General features: G+C 40.1%; 1 protein-coding gene across 1 annotated transcript; it reads left to right on the top strand.

Moving 5' to 3' along the window:
• The first annotated feature begins 6,694 nt into the window (after positions 1–6,694).
• Positions 6,695–20,867, top strand: LOC126215234 (prefoldin subunit 5). The gene is made up of 5 exons (XM_049941899.1): positions 6,695–6,852; positions 11,287–11,421; positions 12,830–12,904; positions 13,981–14,086; positions 20,226–20,867. Exons 1-5 carry the CDS (start codon positions 6,760–6,762, stop codon positions 20,309–20,311), a joined length of 495 nt encoding a protein of 164 aa, XP_049797856.1. The 5' UTR covers positions 6,695–6,759; the 3' UTR covers positions 20,312–20,867.
• Positions 20,868–21,143: the final 276 nt, after the last annotated feature.

Below are 21,143 nucleotides of genomic sequence, written 5' to 3'. Positions count from 1 at the left end.
AAACAGAATTCATCATCTTATACGAGTGTAGTCATGGCATCATTCTCGGAGGGGACTTTTTGAAAGCTTCTCAGGCAATTATAGACTGTGGTCGCTCGAAGATTATGCTAGACAATATGAGATACTTTGGACAGGAAGATGCGCATCTGAGTGTGTGGAGACTATATGTGATGGATGAAGTGATCATTCCTGGAGTCAGCACTAGAAAGGTAACTGCCACGCATCATGCCATGCATCAACCCATGGATCTTGTAGTGGAATGTAAGAGAAGCATACCACTGAAGAATAATTTGGTCATTCCAGCCTCTGTCGTCTCGTTTAAGAACAAATTTGGTGAATTGTGGATAGTTAACTGTCGCTGAGAACCGCAGATCCTTCCAAGACTCATGTGCGTAGCAAACGCTCAGCTGTTAATTGAAGAACAGCTGAGCATCATAGAAACCTCCCATGCCGAGTCTGTGGGCGAAATTAGCGCTACCACTATGAGACAAGATCTTCTAGCTGGAATATCACCAAATCTCACTAAGGAGCCATTCTTTAAGAGTTCTCTGAGTGCTTCAATCCACAGGTGAAGAGCAAATTAGCAAATCGATAATGAAGCACAAGATAAGCACTGGATACCATCGACCAATAAGCCAGAGAGCATACCTTGTCTCAGCAATGGAAAGTCGAATAATTCACGACGAGGTAGAGAAAATGATGAAGAACGACATCATTCAGCCTTCGCAGAGCCCATGGTCGTCACCAGTGGTTCTCGTCAGGAAGAAGGATGGCAGCTGGCGCTTCTGTGTTGATCACAGGAAGCTTAATAAGATAACTAAAAAAGACGTTTACTCTCTTCCACGAATTGACGATACACTAGATTGTCTGAAGAGGTCTAAGTTTTTCTCAACCATGGACATGTACTCGGGATACTGGCAAGTCGAAATAGATGAGGCTGATTGTGAGAAAACTGCGTTCATCACCCCTGAGAGCCTGCTTGAGTTTAAGGTAATGCCGTTTGGTTTGTGTAATGCACCAGCAACTTTTGAATGAATGATAGATAATCTTCTAAAGCACCTGAAGTGGACGATGTGTCTTTGTTATTTAGATTACATTATAGTTTTCTCAGAGACATTTGCAGAATATATAAAAAGACTGAGGGCCGTTCTTAAGTGTTTCCAACAAGGCGGACTGAAAGTTAATCCAAGAAAGTGTTTATTTGGAGCAAAATAAATCAAAATACTTGGACACCTTGTGTCAGACGAAGGTATGCGGCCAGACCCAGAAAAGGTGAGAGCTATAACGGACTTTCCTATTCCTAAAAGTGTTAGAGATGTGAGAAGCTTCCTCGGATTCTGGTATTATTATTGTCGTTTTATCAAAGACTTTTGTATCAAAGCCAGGCCACTCCAAGAGTTGCTAAAACTGATGCTAAATTTATCTGGGATGGTGCTCAACAAGATTCTTTTGATGCGTTGCAAAAAGCTCTGACAACTGACCCTGTACTTGGTCTGTATGATAAGAGAGCACCTACAGAACTACACACAAATGCCAGCAGGTATGGGATTGGTGCTGTTCTGGTGCAAATTTCGGATAGAGAAGAGAAGGCTATAGCCTATGCTTCTAGGACACTTACAAAAGCCGAGAGAAATTACTCAACTACAGAAAGAGAATGTCTTGCTGTGATCATGTGCAAATTTCGACAGTATCTCTATGGAAGGCCATTCACAGTTGTTGCAGACCATCATTCACTTTGTTGGTTGACAGGTCTTAAGGATCCAACAGGATGACTCGCCAGGTGGGCACTACGGTCTTCAAGAGTATGACATTACCATAGTGTAAAAAAGTGGAAGAAAACACCAAGATGCCGACAGTCTCTCAAGAAACCTTGTGCTAGACCATCAAGACTTTGATGAAGATAATGACTGTCTCGCTGCACTCAAGGATCTCTCTGCTGAGCAGAAGGAGGACGCCAAGATATCTCAAATTATGCTTGCCTCAAATTGGTCAGAGGATGTGAAAGGACAATTTAAGGTAGTTAGTGGATTACTTTACAAGAAAAGCTTTGATCCGTTTGGAAAGAGGTGGCTACCAGTGATTCCTAAACACATGGGCTTAGATGTTCTCAGAAATCCCATGACACACCTGACGCCAGATATTTAGGATTTATTAAGACATACAATAGAATCCGCAAGAGATTTTTCTGGTCAAGTTTATTTAGGAGTGTCTGTCACTATGTGTCGTACTGTAGAGTGTGCCAGAGGAGAAAGGCAGTTCCTCAAAGCCACCTGGCCCACTCATACCAATTCCACCAGCTGAAACGCCTTTCCAGCGTGTTGGAATTGACCTCCTCAGACGATTTCCAACGTCTGATAGTGGCAATAGATGGATTATTGTTTGCATTGATTATCTAATACTCTATGCCATTAGAAAAGCGGTGAAAACAGCCGAAGCATCGGAGGTAGCCAAATTCATTGTGGAAGATATTGTATTAAAACACAGTGCCCCGAGGTCGTTAATTACGGATCGAGGGAAAGTTTTTCAGTCGAATCTTGTGACAGAGATAAACCCGCGGTGCAACATTACTCATCACGTGACGACTGCCCACCATCTGCAAACTAACGCCGTAATAAGACCTTGGCCGACATGCTATCAATGTTCGTCAGTGTTGAGCAGAGCAACTGGGATGAGGTGCTGCCTTTCGTTACGTTTTCTGTCAACACCGCCAAACGCGACACCACGGGATTTACGCCATTTTTCCTGGTGCGTGGGTGTGAGGCACTACGACGATGGGCACTGCGTTTCCGATACATCCTGATGATCTGGACGACGACTACATCGGCCAGGTGTTAACCGAAGCTGAGGAACCTCGGCAGTTAGCTCGACTCATCACGCTGCAGGCTCAAGAAAACGACCGCCGAAGGTATGACGCGAGCCACCGCCCTGCTGTCTACCAGCCTGGTGATCTCATTTGGATCTTCACTCCTGTTTGGAAGGCTGGTCTCTCTGAGAAGCTCCTCAGGCGCTACTTTGGACCTTATAAGGTTGTAGGACAGTTGTCTGATGTTATTTATGATGTTGAAGATTTCGACCCCGACACAAGACAACGAAATATCAGAGATATGCTCTACATCCTTCGAATGAAGCCTTATAAGGATCCTACAACCCAGGGTAAATTCGAAAATCCAGCTACAGGCAACAAGCAGAATGGTGACGAAGAGCGTAGCGGCAGAAGAAGTTCTAAGAGATCACCACCAGGGCGAGAATCAGTCATCACGAGTTGGAGTATGCACGACCGATGACTCATTGCCGGAATAGGAAGATTTTAACACCGAGACGCTGTTCTTTTAACAAGGGAGCAATGTCATTGCAGAAGCTGAGTAGCTCCGTGGTGTAGTGGATGATACTAAACTGTTGCATCGGGGGTTGTGAGTTCAAAACTCACCTGGAGTTTACAATTTTAATTTCTATATTCGGTTCGAGTACATTCTAGAAGTATCCACAAATGTCAAGAATCATTGTACTGGAATGTTCTGTATAGTATATGCTCTGGCCGGAGGCAGTTCGCTCTGTGCTCTTGTATGTGCAAGTGCTGAATAAACCTCCTTCTACGTGACAATATTTTCAATTGGTTGCCATCAGTAGTGTCTTTTGTCCTGTCCTGTACAAAGTAACAAGTTTCTAAGTTATTCTTAATCACATGTCCTCTCTGTTTTGGTTTTGCAATGTTCCTTTCTTTGTAGTCTCCTCTGAACAGCACAAAAATCATAAATCAAGTAAAGAAAATATACACATGTTTTTTAAAAAAAATTGTTGTACCTAAAGTACAGACACATTTTTAAAAACTGTATCAGTATCGTGGAGGCTGCTACGACACAATGATGAAGCATAAATATTGTATGTTACTCTACTTTGTAATGTTTGTCTAAGATAACTTGCCGCTTTTACTGGTGCTACCGGAATCAGAGAAAATCATCTCTAGACCAAAAGTTAAACCCTGTGCGGTTGCCCTCACTCTTTACACCCTTCTAGAAACTGCTGTTGTGAGACCACATGCTGTGGGGAGGCCAACGAGAAGGACTGTGTGTTACTGACGAGTAACGTAACCTGAAGGAAGACTAATATTTACACTATTGTTATCTGCAACCTGAGGCATTTGTGTTAATGATTGTTTTGCATTTCAGTACCTGTTACACACAAGATAGTTTCTGATGTCTGAAGTGATATGTGTGAAGCGGTTCAAGGATTTCATTAAGGTAACTTATATATCACGAAGGTAATGTCAATAATATACCATGAATGAAATGTGAAATAGCCATACGACCTTTGATATATGTTACTTGATAAAATCTGCTACACAGGTTGTCAATATTTCAAAATTATCTGAGCAACATTTTTATTTTTTTTTACTGATTTCACCATTACCACTGGCACATTCATTTCCAAGAGAACTGTTATAATTAACACTTTTGTGGAAGTGCAGGGCGTAGTTGAGTTTAACTCAGAATTGTTTTTGAACACTGTAGGCTATCTGCCAAGGGAGTGTTCAAGTGCAAAATTTTCTGGCACAGCTTTAACAGAAAAAACTGTTAAGTGTTCCAGACTGCAGCTTGAAAGATAGGTATATATAAAAAAGCTTTGTCCTTGAATCAATATCTCTTAGGTGTGAGAGATGATGGTTATATTTTTATTTTACCTCTAATGTAATAACTCAGTCTGAAACGGCCTTGGAAGGCCCAATGGTACAGACCAACCATCATGCAATCTTCAGCCAATAAGCATTGCTGGATGTGGATATGGTGGGGCATGTGGTCAGCACTCTGTTCTCCCGGCTGTTGTCACTTTTCTTGAGTGGAGCTACTGCTTCTCAATCAGGTAGCTCCTCAATTGGCCTCGCAAGGTCTGAGTGCAAGCCACTTGCCAACAGCATTCAGCAGATCTGGATGGTCACCCATCCAAATGCTAGCCAACACCTACAGCACTGAATTTCAGTGATCTGATAGGAACTGGCGTTACCATTCTGGCAGGGCCATTGGCCTAAAGTCATAACATTCTGACTAAATTCATACTTCCCCATGTGATTACATTTCCCATTTTCTCACCCCTGTATCATCTGGATCCATCTATCGTAAAAGCTGGAGTGCGCCCTAGAACTTACTTTCCTGTTCTCATGTTATTTTAAAAAGAATATGGGACCCAGCAGTTAACAGTTACACTGTATAATGCAGTGTGTGTGTATTCTTACGAAGCAACAAGGGATATAAATTAAGGGTCTACGGAAATTTGTCGACACTGAAACTGGCAGAAAGGGCCCTATGTACACTGTTTAAATATTATGTCAGTCTACACTTCTAAGTGCAGTATATGTCAGTTTAAGACCATTAAAGATCGATTTTCAGTAAGCATCGACGTAACAGAATGGCAGACGACATCACCATCATATGTTAGTGCGTTTACACTATACCGTATGGAACGTTACCACGCTTCCAGTTCGCTAAGCCCAGTACAGAACGATGAAAGTAAAGTTGTGAAATACCAACCACGACACATAAAGTCGAGGAATGGCATCAGAATTAAGGACACAGCAATGACGAATTTTATTAACTGCCAAACCACATTTGATAACAGATGTTCTTGATAAAACTTGTATGGTAGATCTCTCAGAAATGAAACAATAGCAAAAGTGTCAGCCAAACAATTAAGGTCGTCGCAATTTATTTGCTAGAGAAAATATGTATATACAAATAGACATGTCAAACAGTGTTTATAAGGCAGCAGATTGAGGCTTTTTATGATATCCATTGTGTTTTCTTATATTTAAATATCAAGGATAGTTAAAAACCACTTATTTCTTTCCTTCAATATAGCTGACTTATTCTCTATTAAAAAATGTTATTTAATGAATACGGCTTCATCAGTTCACGTTCTTATTTACACACAGTGTAGGCTTTTTGTCTACTCAGGTATTGTAGAACCTAAATCGTTTTCTCGTTTTCAGACTTCTGGTGTATCTTGTGGTAAAATACACATGGGGAAAATTCCAATTCATCATTAAGCATTTGAAATTTGTCACGAAAAGAAGCAAAATAACAACTGAAAGATTAAAAATGTGCAAAAGCACTAAATCAGCTACTTTAGTATGAGTAACTGCTGTGGAAATAAAGTAACTTTGGATATTAGCAGACAGCAACACTGTCCAGCCTTAACACTCGCTCTCCCCCCAAACCTGCCACAAAATGTCAATATTACTACTTTTTTTACCAGAAAAACGTTGTAGTTGACGTCCCGTTCCGTTCACAGCCTGTGGGATGATGCCTCGTATGGAAATGCATTGTAGAATGGTCTGTCGTAGTATTTCGTTCTGTCAATCGCGAAACAAATAGTAATATAATGGTTGTAACTGCAAAATAACGTAATTTGTTAAATAATGTTCTTGTGGTTTCTGTTTTGCTTATAAATTACAACAAAGCCGGAACACAAAACGTATCCTTGTGCATTACAATAACGCATAAACAAAACTGCGACTAGCAACGATCGTTCACTCTTGGCGATAGTACACTTGTGGGCGTAGATAACTGGGAATCGGCATAGAGTAAATAGGTATGGGAATGACTTTCTGGTTGACATGTCAGAACTTTCCTGTTTGTTATTTGATTAACCTCCGGTATTCTCTTTGTTGGTATGAAGATCTTTGGCAAAGTCTCTGTTGGTGTCGGAACAAAGGTATTACCAAACAAGCAATACTGAACTTAGGGGCAGAGAGGGGTGTGTTCAAGCATGGCATCGAAAAAGCAGCCTCAGATGCAGGAAATAGATTTAACTAAGCTAAATTTGCAACAGTTAACCCAACTGAAACAGCAACTCGATCAAGTAAGTTGGTTTTGAGAACTGTGGTAATAGTTTGTGTCACTAGTTCGAATTGTTACCGCCGTAAAAGCTATCCTTATAAAGCCATCACAGCTTAAAATAGCGTATTTCGCGAAGAGTTCAGTATACTGACTGTAATATTCTGCGGTGTGAATGGAAATGATTATGAACCATCTAAGGATGATTTCCAAACGATTATCTTCTGCTAAAAAAAAATTATTTGAGAGTTCGTGTTACACAATTTACATAAGGGATCACATAACACAAACAAAATTTGCTAATCCTTAGCGGCAAAAGTGGTTATCACTGAATGTCTGTAGTTGTAAGAGTTCGAAGAGAGACTGAGTTGAGTTACCTTAATATCGGACGTACCTTAAGTCTGATTCCACTCGCTGAAAATGTAGTTCATGAATCACTTATTTATTTTGAAGAATACAGAACTTAACTTATTTCTAATTTGCCAATGTTGCATAGGCCAGATGCCATGTAACTCTTAGAACACTAAAACGTTTCGAATTTCAACATGATGTGTGTGTGTGTGTGTGTGTGTGTGTGTGTTAGTGAGTTATTTCATAAGATAATTGTGTAAGCTTACAGATTAACCAACTTGCCACAACAGGTTGAAATGTAAACGAACAAAAATAAAGTTACTGACAGAGGGCTGCAACTAGGTTATAAAGTGTGTAAAAATTTGTTGATATGCGGTGAAAATTACGTAATGTGGCCCTCCTTGCAATTTGAAAGTTTATGTACAAAATATGTACATTATACGCTTTAAAATACGTATCAGAGACTGTGCTGCAGTTGACTAGGGGTCCAATTGCATACCTTCTTGTTTAATGTGCCAGTAACTCATCAGGAGGTTGTTATTGGTAAGGATATATTGGTCATCTTGAGCTCAAAATTTCATTCTTCTCTCAACCATAAAGTACTTCACAGAGGTAGGACATACACAGTTAATAATGTATTGCCATTCTGAAAATTTGAATGAAGAACAATGGAATCAAAATCTATGTGGATCAGGCATATTGTATACATCTTAAGGTTCATTTTATTGATGCTACTCATAAACTATGTTACAATGCTATCTATAATGTAAGTGGACTATGTGCATATTTCCTGTTAAAACTGACAGCGAGAAAGAAAATGCTGTGCTGTGAAACTGTGTGGTTTCGAATATGAAGAGGTAAGTGGTTTCTACAGTGGCTTGAGTGGCATTATTTCGCACAGTTTTAACCTGCGAATGGGTAGCATTACCAAGTTTCAGGTGACTCCGATTTTGTTGTTTGTGTATACAACATTTGTAATATACAGGTTTTGTGTTAAAACCAGCTGCGAGAAAAAGAAAACAAAAGTGTTATCTGTGCATTTTATATAGGAGAAACAATTTATTAATGGTTTAAATGCCCTGCTGCCATAGTTCGTGGGATAGCAATATGGGGTATTATCGCGTACACAAGATATGAAAGGGCAGTGTGTTGTCAGAGCTGTGATTTGGACTAAGGTGATCCATGTGAAAAGGTTTCTGATGTGATTAAGGCTGTGCAAAGGAAATTAACAGAATTTAAACGCAGAATGAAAGTTGGAGCTAAGCACTTGGGACTTCCCATTTCAGAAATCTTTTGGGAATTCAATATTCAGAGCTCCACAGTGTGAAGAGTGCGCCAAGAATACCAAATTTCATGTTACGTCTTACCACGTACAATACAGGGGCCAATGGACTTCACTTAACGAGTTGTCAGTGCTAACAGACAAGCAACACTGCGTGAAATAACCGCAGAAATCAATGTGGGCTGTATGACGGATGTGTCTGTTAGGATAGTGTGACGAAATTTGTCATTAATGGGGTACAGCAGTAAACCTACAGGAGTGTCTCTGTTAACAGCACAACATTGCCTACAGTGCCTCTCCCGATCTCTCGACGATATTGCACGAATCCTAGACGCCTGGAAAACCATGGCTCGGTCAGATGAGTCCCAATTTCAGGTGGTAAGAGCTGATGGTAGGGTTTGAATGTGGGACAGACCCCACAAAGCCATAGACCGAAGTTGTCAACAAGGCACTGTGCAAGCTGGTGATGGTTCTACCCAATGGTATGGACTGTGTCTACATGGAATGGAGTGGATCCTGTGATCCAACTGACTGATTGACTGGAAATGGTTAGGTTCACCTAGTTAGAGACCATATGCAGCCATTCATGGACTTAATGTTCCCAAACGATGGAATTTTTGTGAATGACAATGTGCCCTGTCACCGGGTCACAGTTGATAGATACGAAGGATGTTCTGGCTGGACAGAGCGAATGATTTGGCCACCCAGATTGCCCATCATGAATCCCATAGAACATTTGTGGGATGTAATCAAGAGGTCAGTTAGTTCACAAAATCCTGCACCAGCGTCACTTTTGTAATTATGGATGGCTATAGAGGCAGCATGGCTCAATATTTGTGCAGGGGACTTCCAATGCCACTAAGAGTTGCTGCACTATATCGGGCAAAACGAGGTCAATCGCTATATTAAGGACTGTCCCATGAATTTTGTCACCTCAGTGTAGATCAATAACTTCAGGGTACCACAAAGTATCCAAAATAAAAAAGATGTCTCATCCTATATGTAGGATTCAATAAAGCAATGCTGCTCGAAAGTCCTTCGGTCACTATTGAAATGGAGAAGCCTGGAGGCTCTGATTGAAATGGTATGGAAGTTTTGCCTCCAGAAAAATTGCTCCGGTGCCAGCACTGGTTGAGTAGACCACATGAACACTGTACGGTGCCTCCCTAATGTCAGCCACTGTGCTAGTTGTGGCTGGAGACCCTCGAATTGAAGCTAATTACAGTGGTGCGATTGTATGCAGCAAATGGTTCACCACACCTCGAGTACACTTTGACTGGAATGTCCTCAGAAAAAGAGAAATGGGGAGACCTTATGAATGGGAGAAATGTATCTTTGGGTGCATTAAAATTAGGTATACCAACTAGTGTCAGTGGATATGAAGTGCAGCTTTGTGTGAATGAAATAAATTGTAAAGGTGTGTATGTAACTGCAATTAGCTTCCTGAGTGGCAGAAAATAATAACGATCACCATAATTGATCCCTTGTCTCATCTTTGAAAGGCAGATCTCTACAGTAAGAATTTAGGAAATAAAGGCAGTATAAGAGAAAACCCAATTGTAGATGATAGTGCAATCACTGAGAATGACCAGAAGCAGTGGATATGGGGCCAGCAATGTGGCAGCTGTTAAGAGGACCAGCAGAGTGAATGAGAACTTGTGGGTTACTTACGTGGATATCCCAGCAAAGGCAGGGCTTAGGGAGGGAGGAGAGCCGCTAAGCCCAGTTGTAGACTGTACTGGGACAGCAGATGATGGTGTTAGCTCATTTGAGGCCCCATCCCAGAGCTGACATGCAGTAGGTTCGTGATGGTCTGGGAACTCCAGTTCTAGAGATTTAACACGTTGTCCTTGTAGTTAGGGACTACCCCACGTAGACATAAGTAATGTTATCATATGATATAGGCATAGAATTTCACAACAGTGGCTTCCTGGAAAATGTATCTTATATTTGACCATGAGCGGTTGGATTAGTTAAGATTAAGAACAGTCATTAAGCCATCTGCTGCAATGTTTTAGATGATTAACAAATGTAGTACTGTATTTTAAGGATTTTGTGTGTTCTTTCCTTTTTGTTTCATATATAATTTCAACAGCTATTGATGTTTAATCACAGTTGTATACAAGTTTCTGTAGCTATGTGGAAATGTTAGACTCTTGGTATCTTGGAGATACTGTAAGTTCAGCAGCTTCAGTAGAAGACCAATTGTACTGAATCCACATGTTGTAGTGGTCTGCAGTGTTTTGCTTCAGCTCCCGAAGTCAAGTCATAAACACGCAACTTGTCTATGTTATTTTTATACAATACCACAATGGTACTTTCAGTTATCAGGCAGTATACACACTGCTAATTTGAATGTGATTGGTGCCATAGAAAGATTATTGATGGTGGGCTAGTTCGGAATGCTTTTTGAATAAGAAAATAATTTGTGCACAGTGTTAAGATGTCGATCTAGAAAATCAATTATTTATCAAAAATATCGAAGCCACGAAGTGCCGTGCACCTAAAATGCTCATTTCTGTATTTTCTCATAGTGACCAATGATGTGAGTAACAGAATTTGGATTGCTCAAGATGCGACCGTGACATGCAGCATGTTTTGTCAATTACTGTGAACATTACAAACTTATATTTTCACAAATATTCCTGTCAATGTGTATCGTGACAAGATGGTAACTCTTGATGTTTACTGAAGTGACTACATACAAATTTGAATGAATTTTGCAAGTTTTGTGTGCACTCCGCAGCTAAGCCAGACATTACAGTATTAGGATTTTTTTAAAATATTTGTAGTTTGATGTAATTTTCTTTGTTATCTTTTCTTTAGGAGCTGACTCTATTTCAAGAGTCGTTGCAGACACTTAAGTTGGCACAGAATAAGTTTCAAGACTCATTGGAAAGTCTGGAGCCTGTGAACAGCAGCTTGAAAGACAAACCAATTTTAGTTCCGTTGACATCATCTGTATCCTTTTGTGTGAAATTGCATGTACTTTTGTGTCCTGAGTTGAAGATAGAATGTGTTATGTCATTTAGTATAACTGTACAGGTGTGATCAAAAAGTAACTGGATATTTTAATTTTATGAGATTTACATATCCAGGGTCCCCCCCCCCCCCCCCCCAGCTGTTTTGAATATTTGGTTTATTGTTGCCAGTTGAAAAGGTTATGTTTTTTAGGTGCTTAGTGAATTTTTACTTTTAAAAAAGATGGATCAAAGAATTTGCATTAAATTTTACTTGAAAAATGGAAATTCGAATTGTTGACTGTAACTTTTGGCAAACCTATCATGAGTAAAACAAGAGTTAATGAGCGATACAAGTTTTTCGAAGGGATCGAGAAGACATAGAAGGTAATGACTGCCCTAGATGTCCTAGCACAGCAATTACTGACGACAGTTTGGAAAAAGTTACTTTTGTTTTGTGGTTATGGAATATCACCAAATTATGATTAGAGAGGTTGCAAGGAATTTTTTCGAATGTTTTGGGCAGGAAACAAATAGCAGCGAAGTTTGTTATGGACTTACTGAATTTCAGCCAAGAACGACATCACATAGGAATTGCTAAATTAAATCAACAGTGATCCAGAACTTCCACAGGAGGTTATAACAGGTGATGTCAAAATCAACACCCAGTCGTCCCAATAGAAACTGCCTCAAGAGCCAAGAGTGAAAAAATTTGACATGTTTGATCACATGTGAATGTTCTTCTCACTGGTTTCTCTGATTACAGTGGGATAGTGCATCATGAGATCCTGCCTTACGGTCATGTGGTCAATAAGGAATACTACCTGGAAGTTATGTGCCGTTTGCTTGAGGCAATCCGAAGAAAACAAGCAGAATTGTGGCAAAACCGCTTGTGGGAATTGCATCACGATAATGTTTGCGCTCGCACCTGAACACTTTATTTTTTTGACAAAAAACCAAACTGTTACATTGCTTCAGCCACTGTATTCACTGCATATGCCCCCCCCCCCTCCCCCCCCATCCTGCCGCGCGACATGTTTATGTTCCCAAGGGGGAAGAGAACTGTGAAAGGATGTTGTTTTTCCACCATTAATTACACAAAAACAGAATCAGTGAAGTAACTGAACACCATAACAAAATCTGAGTTTCAGTAGTGCATCCAAGATTGGAAAAAGTGTTGGAACTAGTGTATTATATCTGAGGGATTACTTTGAAAGAGACAAAATTCATAATCATGAATAGAGATACTTTAAGAAAAACAAAAATATCCATTGCCTTTTGATCCCATCTCATATTGTCATTTCATGTCTTCCTGCATCAAATTTCTTGCCTGAATTGTTGTATCCAACCTACTTTTTGTTCCTTTGTGTTATCTTCTGTCACATGTTTTCTTAACAAAGAGTGAACAGATATATGTTCCTGGCACTGTAATGGACCACGAGAAAGTTGTGATTGATATTGGAACGGGGTACTACATAGAGAAGGTATGTATGAGCTATTAGATTAAGATAGATGTCACAAATATTTGGCTGATTTTCTGATTATTTCACTATTTCTGAGTTTGTGGTGAGGATGTGATCTAATAGCAGAGCATACATTGCTGTGAGTGAAAAGAACAGCAATGAAATTCATCATCTTGGTTATCCCAAGTATTTCGCTGTTAGTTATAGAATATCTTGTAGCTTTGAAGTGGCGGTTGATATGGGACCTGACAGCACAGCTTAAACTGATACTTGCTGTCACATTTGTCATAAACATTTCACTGTTTTTCTATAATATATCGTGATTTAGAGCTGGTGTTTAGGGTGGAATCTAATAGCTCAGCTTGAATTGCTACAGGTGAAACAAAATACTAGCTTGCTTCATTTATAAAGCATAAGAATTATGAATGAGCATTATGATTGGCTACGCACATCATCAGACTCGTGATCTGTTTTGTTTGCTACTTGTCATTTATCATGCAAACCATTAACAGCAGAAGCACAGTAGGTGCATTTTTACTGAAAACTTTTATAGCAGAATAAAACACAACTTTCTCAATGAATCTAAATGAAAATCCAAGTGTGATGGTAGAAACAAAAAAAGAAATAAAGATCAGTACTGTAGTGGACAGAAGCAGTTTGCCTTGGTACCCATTCTTCAAACAATAACAGCTGGTGTAAGGTTGAAACCAGTTTGAAATAAAGTAGTAGCTTGCTTTAATGCTCTAGCTTGTGGAGTTGTGAAACAATTGAAATCAATTGATCAACGTGAAATGTTGTAAATACAGGAGAGATCCATAGCTATCAAAGGAGACAAATTCTACCCAAAGGTATGGATTGGTGCAAATGTGCACTTCCAGTTTACCTTGTCTTACTTCCTGCTGATTTGCTTCTCTTGATAGTGATGCTTAAAGAAGTTGTTTTCATTTGTGTGTCTTATATATCGACTCTCCATTAGCAGTTGATAAGAGAGTGCACTGTGTACATTCTGTAATTTAATTGTAGATTTGCTTGGACCATTATTAATAGATTTTGTTTATAAATGTGGCAACACTGTTCCCCGTATGTTGGTGTTTCAGGATATTGATGGAGCAAAAGATTATTTCAAAAGAAAAGTGGATTTTGTCACACAGCAGTTAGAAAAGCTGCAGGGTGTAATGATTGAGAAAGCTAAAGTGCGAGAAGGTGAGTAAATACTATCAAATTATTTTTAAATCTGACTGATGCTTTTCAGATTACCTGGAATATTAAGCATTTAGCTGTTAACTTTGTTGAATTGTTATCTTTCTGGAAGCACAGGTCAATAGGTTGATCAGTGAGCCGTAATTGTTGCCATAGAGATGTGGCTCACTTTTCGAATAGAATTGTAACAATGCAGCACTGTTAATATGATCCTGATGAGTAAAACTCATAGCCTGTAGATGGAATAGACCTCACACATTGTTTTTATATTGAAACAGACATCTCTGTCAACTGATTGATGCAAAGTGCCTTCTGTTTGACAGTATTCATTCTGTCAAAATATTATGAATAGAATGATAAGGGTCATTGTAGATCTATTTCGTAAATACATGCTAAAATTTAGGGAATTTTATCTACAAGGTCTTACTTTTTTGGTCCTCATATCTTAAAGTCAATGAATGGTGAAGACATGCTAATATCTGTATAGTTTTCTGACATTCTGTGCTTATTACCTTGATAATGTCGTTTCAGTACCTGTACTGGGTTAACCAAACTCTTAAAACATAAAGATTCCTTATAAAGCCATAATCAAACATTTCAGGTATGTTGTTGAAGAATTGTCAGAAAACTAAATGCTTCCTGCCAGACTGGTATTTTCCGTTTTACCACTAGTGAAGTGGTGAACTAAATGACTCGCAGAGCAGTAGAAATAGAAATTCAATAAAGAACTGTAATTCTCCCTTTTGTAAAAAGAAAGGACTCCCAATACAGTATTTCAAACTGTTTGTTAACTTTTCACTTGGCAAAATGTAAAAACAATAAGCATTACATTAATATTAGGAATTTTGGAGAAATTAGGTTAATGATACTACCACATATGAATACTAATACAACAAGTAATTCAATTCTTTAATACAGTTCATAGTTTGTCTGCCTGTGTCTGTATATGTGCGGATGGATGTGTGTGTGTGTGTGCGTGTGTGCGTGCGTGCGCGCACGCACACACGCGAGTGTATACCTGTCCTTTTTTCCCCCTAAGGTAAGTCTTTCCACTCCTGGGATTGGAATGACTCCTTACCCTCTCCCTTAAAATCCACATCCTTTGGTCTTTCCCTCTCCTTTCCTTTTTCCTGATGAAGCAACGTTGGTTTGCGAAAGCTTGAAATTTGTGTGTGTTTTTTATTGTGTCTATCTACCAGCGCTTTCTCGTTTTGTAAGTCACAGCATCTTTGTTTTTTATACATATTTTTCCTATGTGGAATGTTTCCCCAGTATATACTAAAAACTGGAACAAGCAGTGAGCTGTAAAACTTTTGGTGCAAGAGTAGTTAAAGCAACTCCAGTGGTCAAAGTATATCCAGTTTATGGTACTTTGGTTTCTTTCGTTGCCCTTCATTTGACAATATGGTCCATCATCTGCTGTTGTCTATAGGTCATTGTCAGCTTAGTAATACAAATTGACTCATAGAAACAGACAAAAGAAAATTTAATATACTATAGTAAATATCTAGTAAAATGTTATTAATAAAGCAGTTTTATTATAAAAATAATATTGAAAAACCTTTGTCATATCAAGCTATTTGATAATTTTGCACTCCTGTATCCCATTAGTCACCGCACTGGCAGTTCTTACTTGCTGCTCGTGCTGCATGTAAATGGGAATATTGTATATGTGCACTATGCTAACGCTATATTATTGCAATTTATGTTGCAGGAGTTACATAGTGCAACAAAATAAGTTGCTAATTCATAACTGTACTTTCCATGTAAAGTACAGAATCGTTTCTATTAATTGTAGTTGTTGCAGTGATAGATGTGTAAGAGTAATTTTAAATTTTTTTTTGCCGTACTATGAAGAGAATACGCTTAGGGTGATAAGTAAACCAGAGGTTTGATAGAGCAGTAGTCAACTTACCATAGTGAAGCAACATGTGTGCAAAGCATGATTTTTGGAGTAAGTAATATGGTAATGGGCCATGACATTCTAATACTTCAGTGATCCATTGTACTTCTAATAACAGAGTATTATTTGTCTATGGTTGAAATCTGAGTTGAAATACTCATCCAGTAACAGTACAGTATGTTAATCAGATTTCATATTGATCATTGAATTGTTTCGGGAGTACCGATGTTTGGGTCAGTACATCCAGAAATACTGCACTTTATTTATTTATTTTGTGTATCCAGGACATGAAATTATTGCAATACTGGTAAAGCATTAATAAGATACACACAGAGATTAATTACATGCAAAGAATCAATTACAGAGTAAATTAAGTAATGTAGAGACAGAAGGTAATATCAGTAAAAATATGGTGGTTAACATGTACATTCATGCTCATAAATTGAGGGTAATGCTGATATATGGTGAAACAACGCTCTGGTGGGCAGTTTGCGGGTTTAAATCACCTCGGGGTATGACCGTGCAGTGCATTTGACCTGCGGTCGTCGCACGGCGGCGCGGCGCTGGCAGCAGTCCACATATGCAGAGGTGTGTTGGTGCATGTCAGAGTACGGTGCAGTGAGTAAGTGTGCAGACATTTCCAGACGTGCTAATGGTGACTGTGTCTTGAAAATGGCTCGAAGAAAACACATGGATGACGTTATGAGGGTTAGAATACTAGGGCGACTGGAGGCAGGTCAAACAGCAGGTCGTAGCACGAGTCCTCCGTGTGCCACAAAGTGTGATCTCAAGATTATGGCAATGATTCCATCAGACAGGAAACGTGTCCAGGCACTACAGTATGGGACGTCCACAGTGTAAAACATCACAAGAAGACTGATATGTCACAATCAGTGCCCGCAGATGGCCACGGAGTACTGCAGGTAGCCTTGCTTGGGACCTTACTGCAGTCACTGGAACAGTCTACAGACGGCTGAACAGACACGGTTTATTTGCCCGTAGACCTGCAAGGTGCATTCCACTGACCCCTGGTCACAGGAGAGCATGTAAAGCCTGGTGTCAATAACACGGTACATGGTCATTGGAACAGTGGTCCCAGGTTATGTTCACGGACAAGTCCAGGTATAGTCTGAACAGTGATTCTCACTGGGTTTTCATCTGGCATGAACCAGGAACCAGATACTGACCCCTTAATGTCCTTGAAAGGGACCTGTTTGGAGGTCATGGTTTGATGGTGTGGGGTGGAATTATGATCAGTGCACGTACACCCTTGCACGTCTTTGACAGAGGAACTGTAACAGGTCAGATGTATCGGGACATCATTTTGCACCAGTATGTCCACCTTTTCAGGGGTGCAGTGGGTCCCACCTTCCTGCTGATGGATGATAACACATGGCCCCACCTCACCAAGCTGCCATTGTGGAGTAGTACCCTGAAACAGAAGATATCAGGTGAATGCAGTGGCCTGCTTGTTCTCCAGACCTAAACCCCACCGAGCACGTCTGGGATGCTCTCGGTCGATGTATTGCTGCACGTCTTCAAACCCCTACGACACTTCAGGAGCTCCGATAGGCACTGGTGCAAGAATAGGAGACTATACCCCAGCAGCTGCTCAACCACCTGATCCAGAGTATACCAACCCGTTGTGTGGCCTATGTACGTGTGCACGATGATCATATCTCATATTGATGTCGGGGTACATGTGCAGGAAACAGTGGCGTTTTGTAGCACGTGTGTTTCGGGATGGTTTTCTCGACCTATCACCAATACCTCGGACTTACAGATCTGTATCGTGTGTGTTCCCTATGTGCCTACACTATTACCGCCAGTTTTGTGTAGTGCCACATTGTGTGGCACCACATTCTACAATTATCCTTAATTTATGAGCACGAGGGTACGACAAGAGTTTGTAAAATACATACAGAAAGGTTTTTTAAAAAAATATATGAACAGGTGAACAGCAAGATACGCAGATTCCAGAATTTGTCAGCATTGACTGCTGCCTGTATCCAGCTGGTTCCTACAGATTAGCAGACGTTGGTCCTGTGGATCACCACACTGGGAGATTTCATCCACGCTCCTGAGGCCTCATTTTCTGAGATTGACTTTGCACTGTGATGCCCCAGTTCTCAGTGTGTGCAGTTTTTGAAGCCATATAAGGCACGTGTGATGCTGTGGCCCGTTCGGTACGACTCGGACAAAGAATCTCGCCAAAGTTCCGTTTGAGTTCCGATAGGCATAGGAATCTCTTTCTCAATCGGAACCTTAGTTGTTGAGGCTTGTGCCCAAACAAGAGATTTCTGGGCTCAGTTTCCTGTTTTGTGTTCTCCAGTTGTGATGCTGCTTTCCCGGGAATACTTGTCAGTGCTGTACCTATAATGTGGTACGGCTTACCGAAGCTGTCTTGACCTGTTTGGCACGTACAGAATTTTGCAACATTGGAGCAGAATACTCTGTTGCAGAGAAATGTAGTACCATGGCAGATGTTTGAAGCACCCCAGGTAGTTCCTGTAAAATACAGATGACCTTTGCAGATACTTTGAGCTGTATTTGTTGTAGTGGGCTTTGAATGTACGAGATGTGATCTAAAAATAATGGGAATTTTTATTTTTCTAAAAGAATCTTTAAGTCCTTTCGCAGTGCAGAGAATTTTGTGGCATAACGGACATAATTCTTATGGAAGATGCAGATGTCCCAGTATTCATGAGTGATGAAGCCCGTTTTCATCTGGATGGTTATGTTAAGTACAGAACTATCAGTACTGGATGTAGGAGACACCCTCGACAGTATCAGTGCCGTGTGGTATCTCCAAGATAGGGGTTGTTGGACCTTACTTTTTTGAAGATGGAGGAAGCACAGTTACTTTGACATCAGCATGCTACATCGAAATGTTAAAACAACTTTCCTCATCCAGAAGTTGAAAGGTGTCAAGTGAATGTGAGAGAAATGTTGTTCCAATAGGATGATGCCTCACCTCATATGACGAGAGCATCCGTAGAAGTGAAACTCCCTGGCAGATTAAAATTGTGTGTCAGACCAAGACTTGAACTCTGGACCTTCGCATTTTGCGGGCAGGTGCTCTACTGACTGAGCTACCCAAGGTCGACTTACAACCCATCCTCACAGCTTTACTTTCGCCAGCACCTTGTCTCTTTATCTTCCTAACTTCACAAAGGTTCTCCCAAAACCTGCAGGACTACACTCCTGGAAGAAAGGATATTGCAGAGACATGGCTTAGCAACAGCCTGCGGGATGTTTCCAGAATGAAATTATCACTCTGCAGTGGAATGTGCGCCGGTAAGAAGCTTCCACAATATCCTTTCTTCCCGGAGAGTGCTGGTCTTGTAGGTTTCGCAGCACTTCTGTGATGTTAGGAAGGTAGGAGACGAGGTACTGGCAAAAGTAAAGCTGTGAGGACAGGTTGTGAGTCATGCTTGGGTAGCTCAGGTGGTAAGAGAACGTGCCTGTGAAAGGCAAAGGTCCTGAGTTTGAGTCTCAGTCCGGTACACAGTTTTAATCTGCCAGAATGTTTCATATCAGCACACTCGCTCCTGCAGAGTGAAAATTTCATTCTGGATCCGTGGAGGTAGATAGTTAACAAAATGTTCCCGCGACATGTCATTTCACAATATGGTGATGTTCCTCGGCCCCCACACTCACCCGATTTGTCGATCTGCAACTTCCTCTTGTGGGACCACTCGAAACAAAAAGTATACATGAGCAAGCTACCTACAGTCGATGAAAAGATTTCCATTCGTCAGGAAATTGAATCTGTGCTGAATTAAATGTTGGAGAAAGCCTGGATAACTTTCAGGAGAGGATCCAAATTTGTGTTCGACCAGGAGGATGTCATCTCGACAACATTATTTTCTGAACCTAATTAAGGTATGTAGTTTTAAAAATGCAATAATATTATTATTATTGAGTGCAAGATTTCTTTAAAATAAAATCAGGTTTCAGTTATTCAGTAGTGGAAAACATGTTTTTCCTCTGCTCCACCCTGCATTACAAAGAGGTGTGTTCTGATTATGTAGGAATCACAAACATAAGATTGATTATGTCACATACAGAAGCATTTAAGCAATCATTCTTTCCCTGTACTGTACAGGGGTGGAGTGTGGTGAAGTCCTAATATGTGGTACAGTGTTTAATACCCTGTGCTGTGATTTCTAGAATATAGATGTAGAATATTTCATTATTTACCCGTTAATGTGACTAAGTGGTGATGAAATGTTTCAGCTGTGATGGAGGTGATGGAGGCACAGCTGCAGGCACAGCTTGGCGCGCAGCTGGCAGCTGCACAGCAGGCGGCAGTCAAGACGTAACCTTCTGGAGCTGCTTGTGGAGGACAAGTTTCACCTTTTTTGTACACCTAGTGCTTGCTAATGTCATTGATAACTGCTGTCTCACACTGTGGAAGCTGGATCTAAAAGCCGGTCTTCAGTTCTGTAACAATTTGCAAAGACATACACGCGACTGTGACATTCTATTTTTGGCTATCTGTTCGATTGTGGAAGTTTGTTAATAAGAATCGTTCGGGTAACTGTGTAGTCTTCTCGATGGAAACTTTTATCGGAAGATTCGGTAATTGTGCACTAGGCAGTAAGAAATTTTGTAAGAGTGATGATTTTTGCAGGCTCTACTCTGGCATTTGTATCTATTGACAACTGTTGTTTCTTGCAGAATGTACTTAGCAATGATTGCTTGTTCCTGAGGAGTTTATCACGTGCGTATTTGAACTCGATACTCATTACTATTGTAATAAATGATTTATCTAGAGCTCTTATTTAATCCTGATTGTTAGAAGTTTACCAGTTTAAATTAGCTCATATTTGTTTCATCTGTTTTTGTTACAGAAATAAATTGATTTTGTGAACACTACTTCTTGTGACTGTCAGTCTTAATTATTGGTATAATTGGAAGATTGTGATTTACTTAGACTATTGTTGTAACCCTACTCAGCTGATAGATGTCTGTAGCATACATTATTTTGAAACTTTACAGAAGGCAGCCAGCAGTCTTTACCTGCATTCTCATCACATTTTGACACGTCAGTCTCTCATTCCAAAACTTGATTATAAACCATATTCAGTTGTTGATTAGTATCACTCCTCGTGCCCCAGCAGCTTCTCTTGATATGTCATTTACGTAGAAAGT

Source organism: Schistocerca nitens, chromosome 12 (assembly GCF_023898315.1).
Source record: "Schistocerca nitens isolate TAMUIC-IGC-003100 chromosome 12, iqSchNite1.1, whole genome shotgun sequence".
NCBI lineage: Eukaryota > Metazoa > Arthropoda > Insecta > Orthoptera > Acrididae > Schistocerca > Schistocerca nitens.
This window is presented reverse-complemented; position numbering and strand designations above follow the sequence as displayed.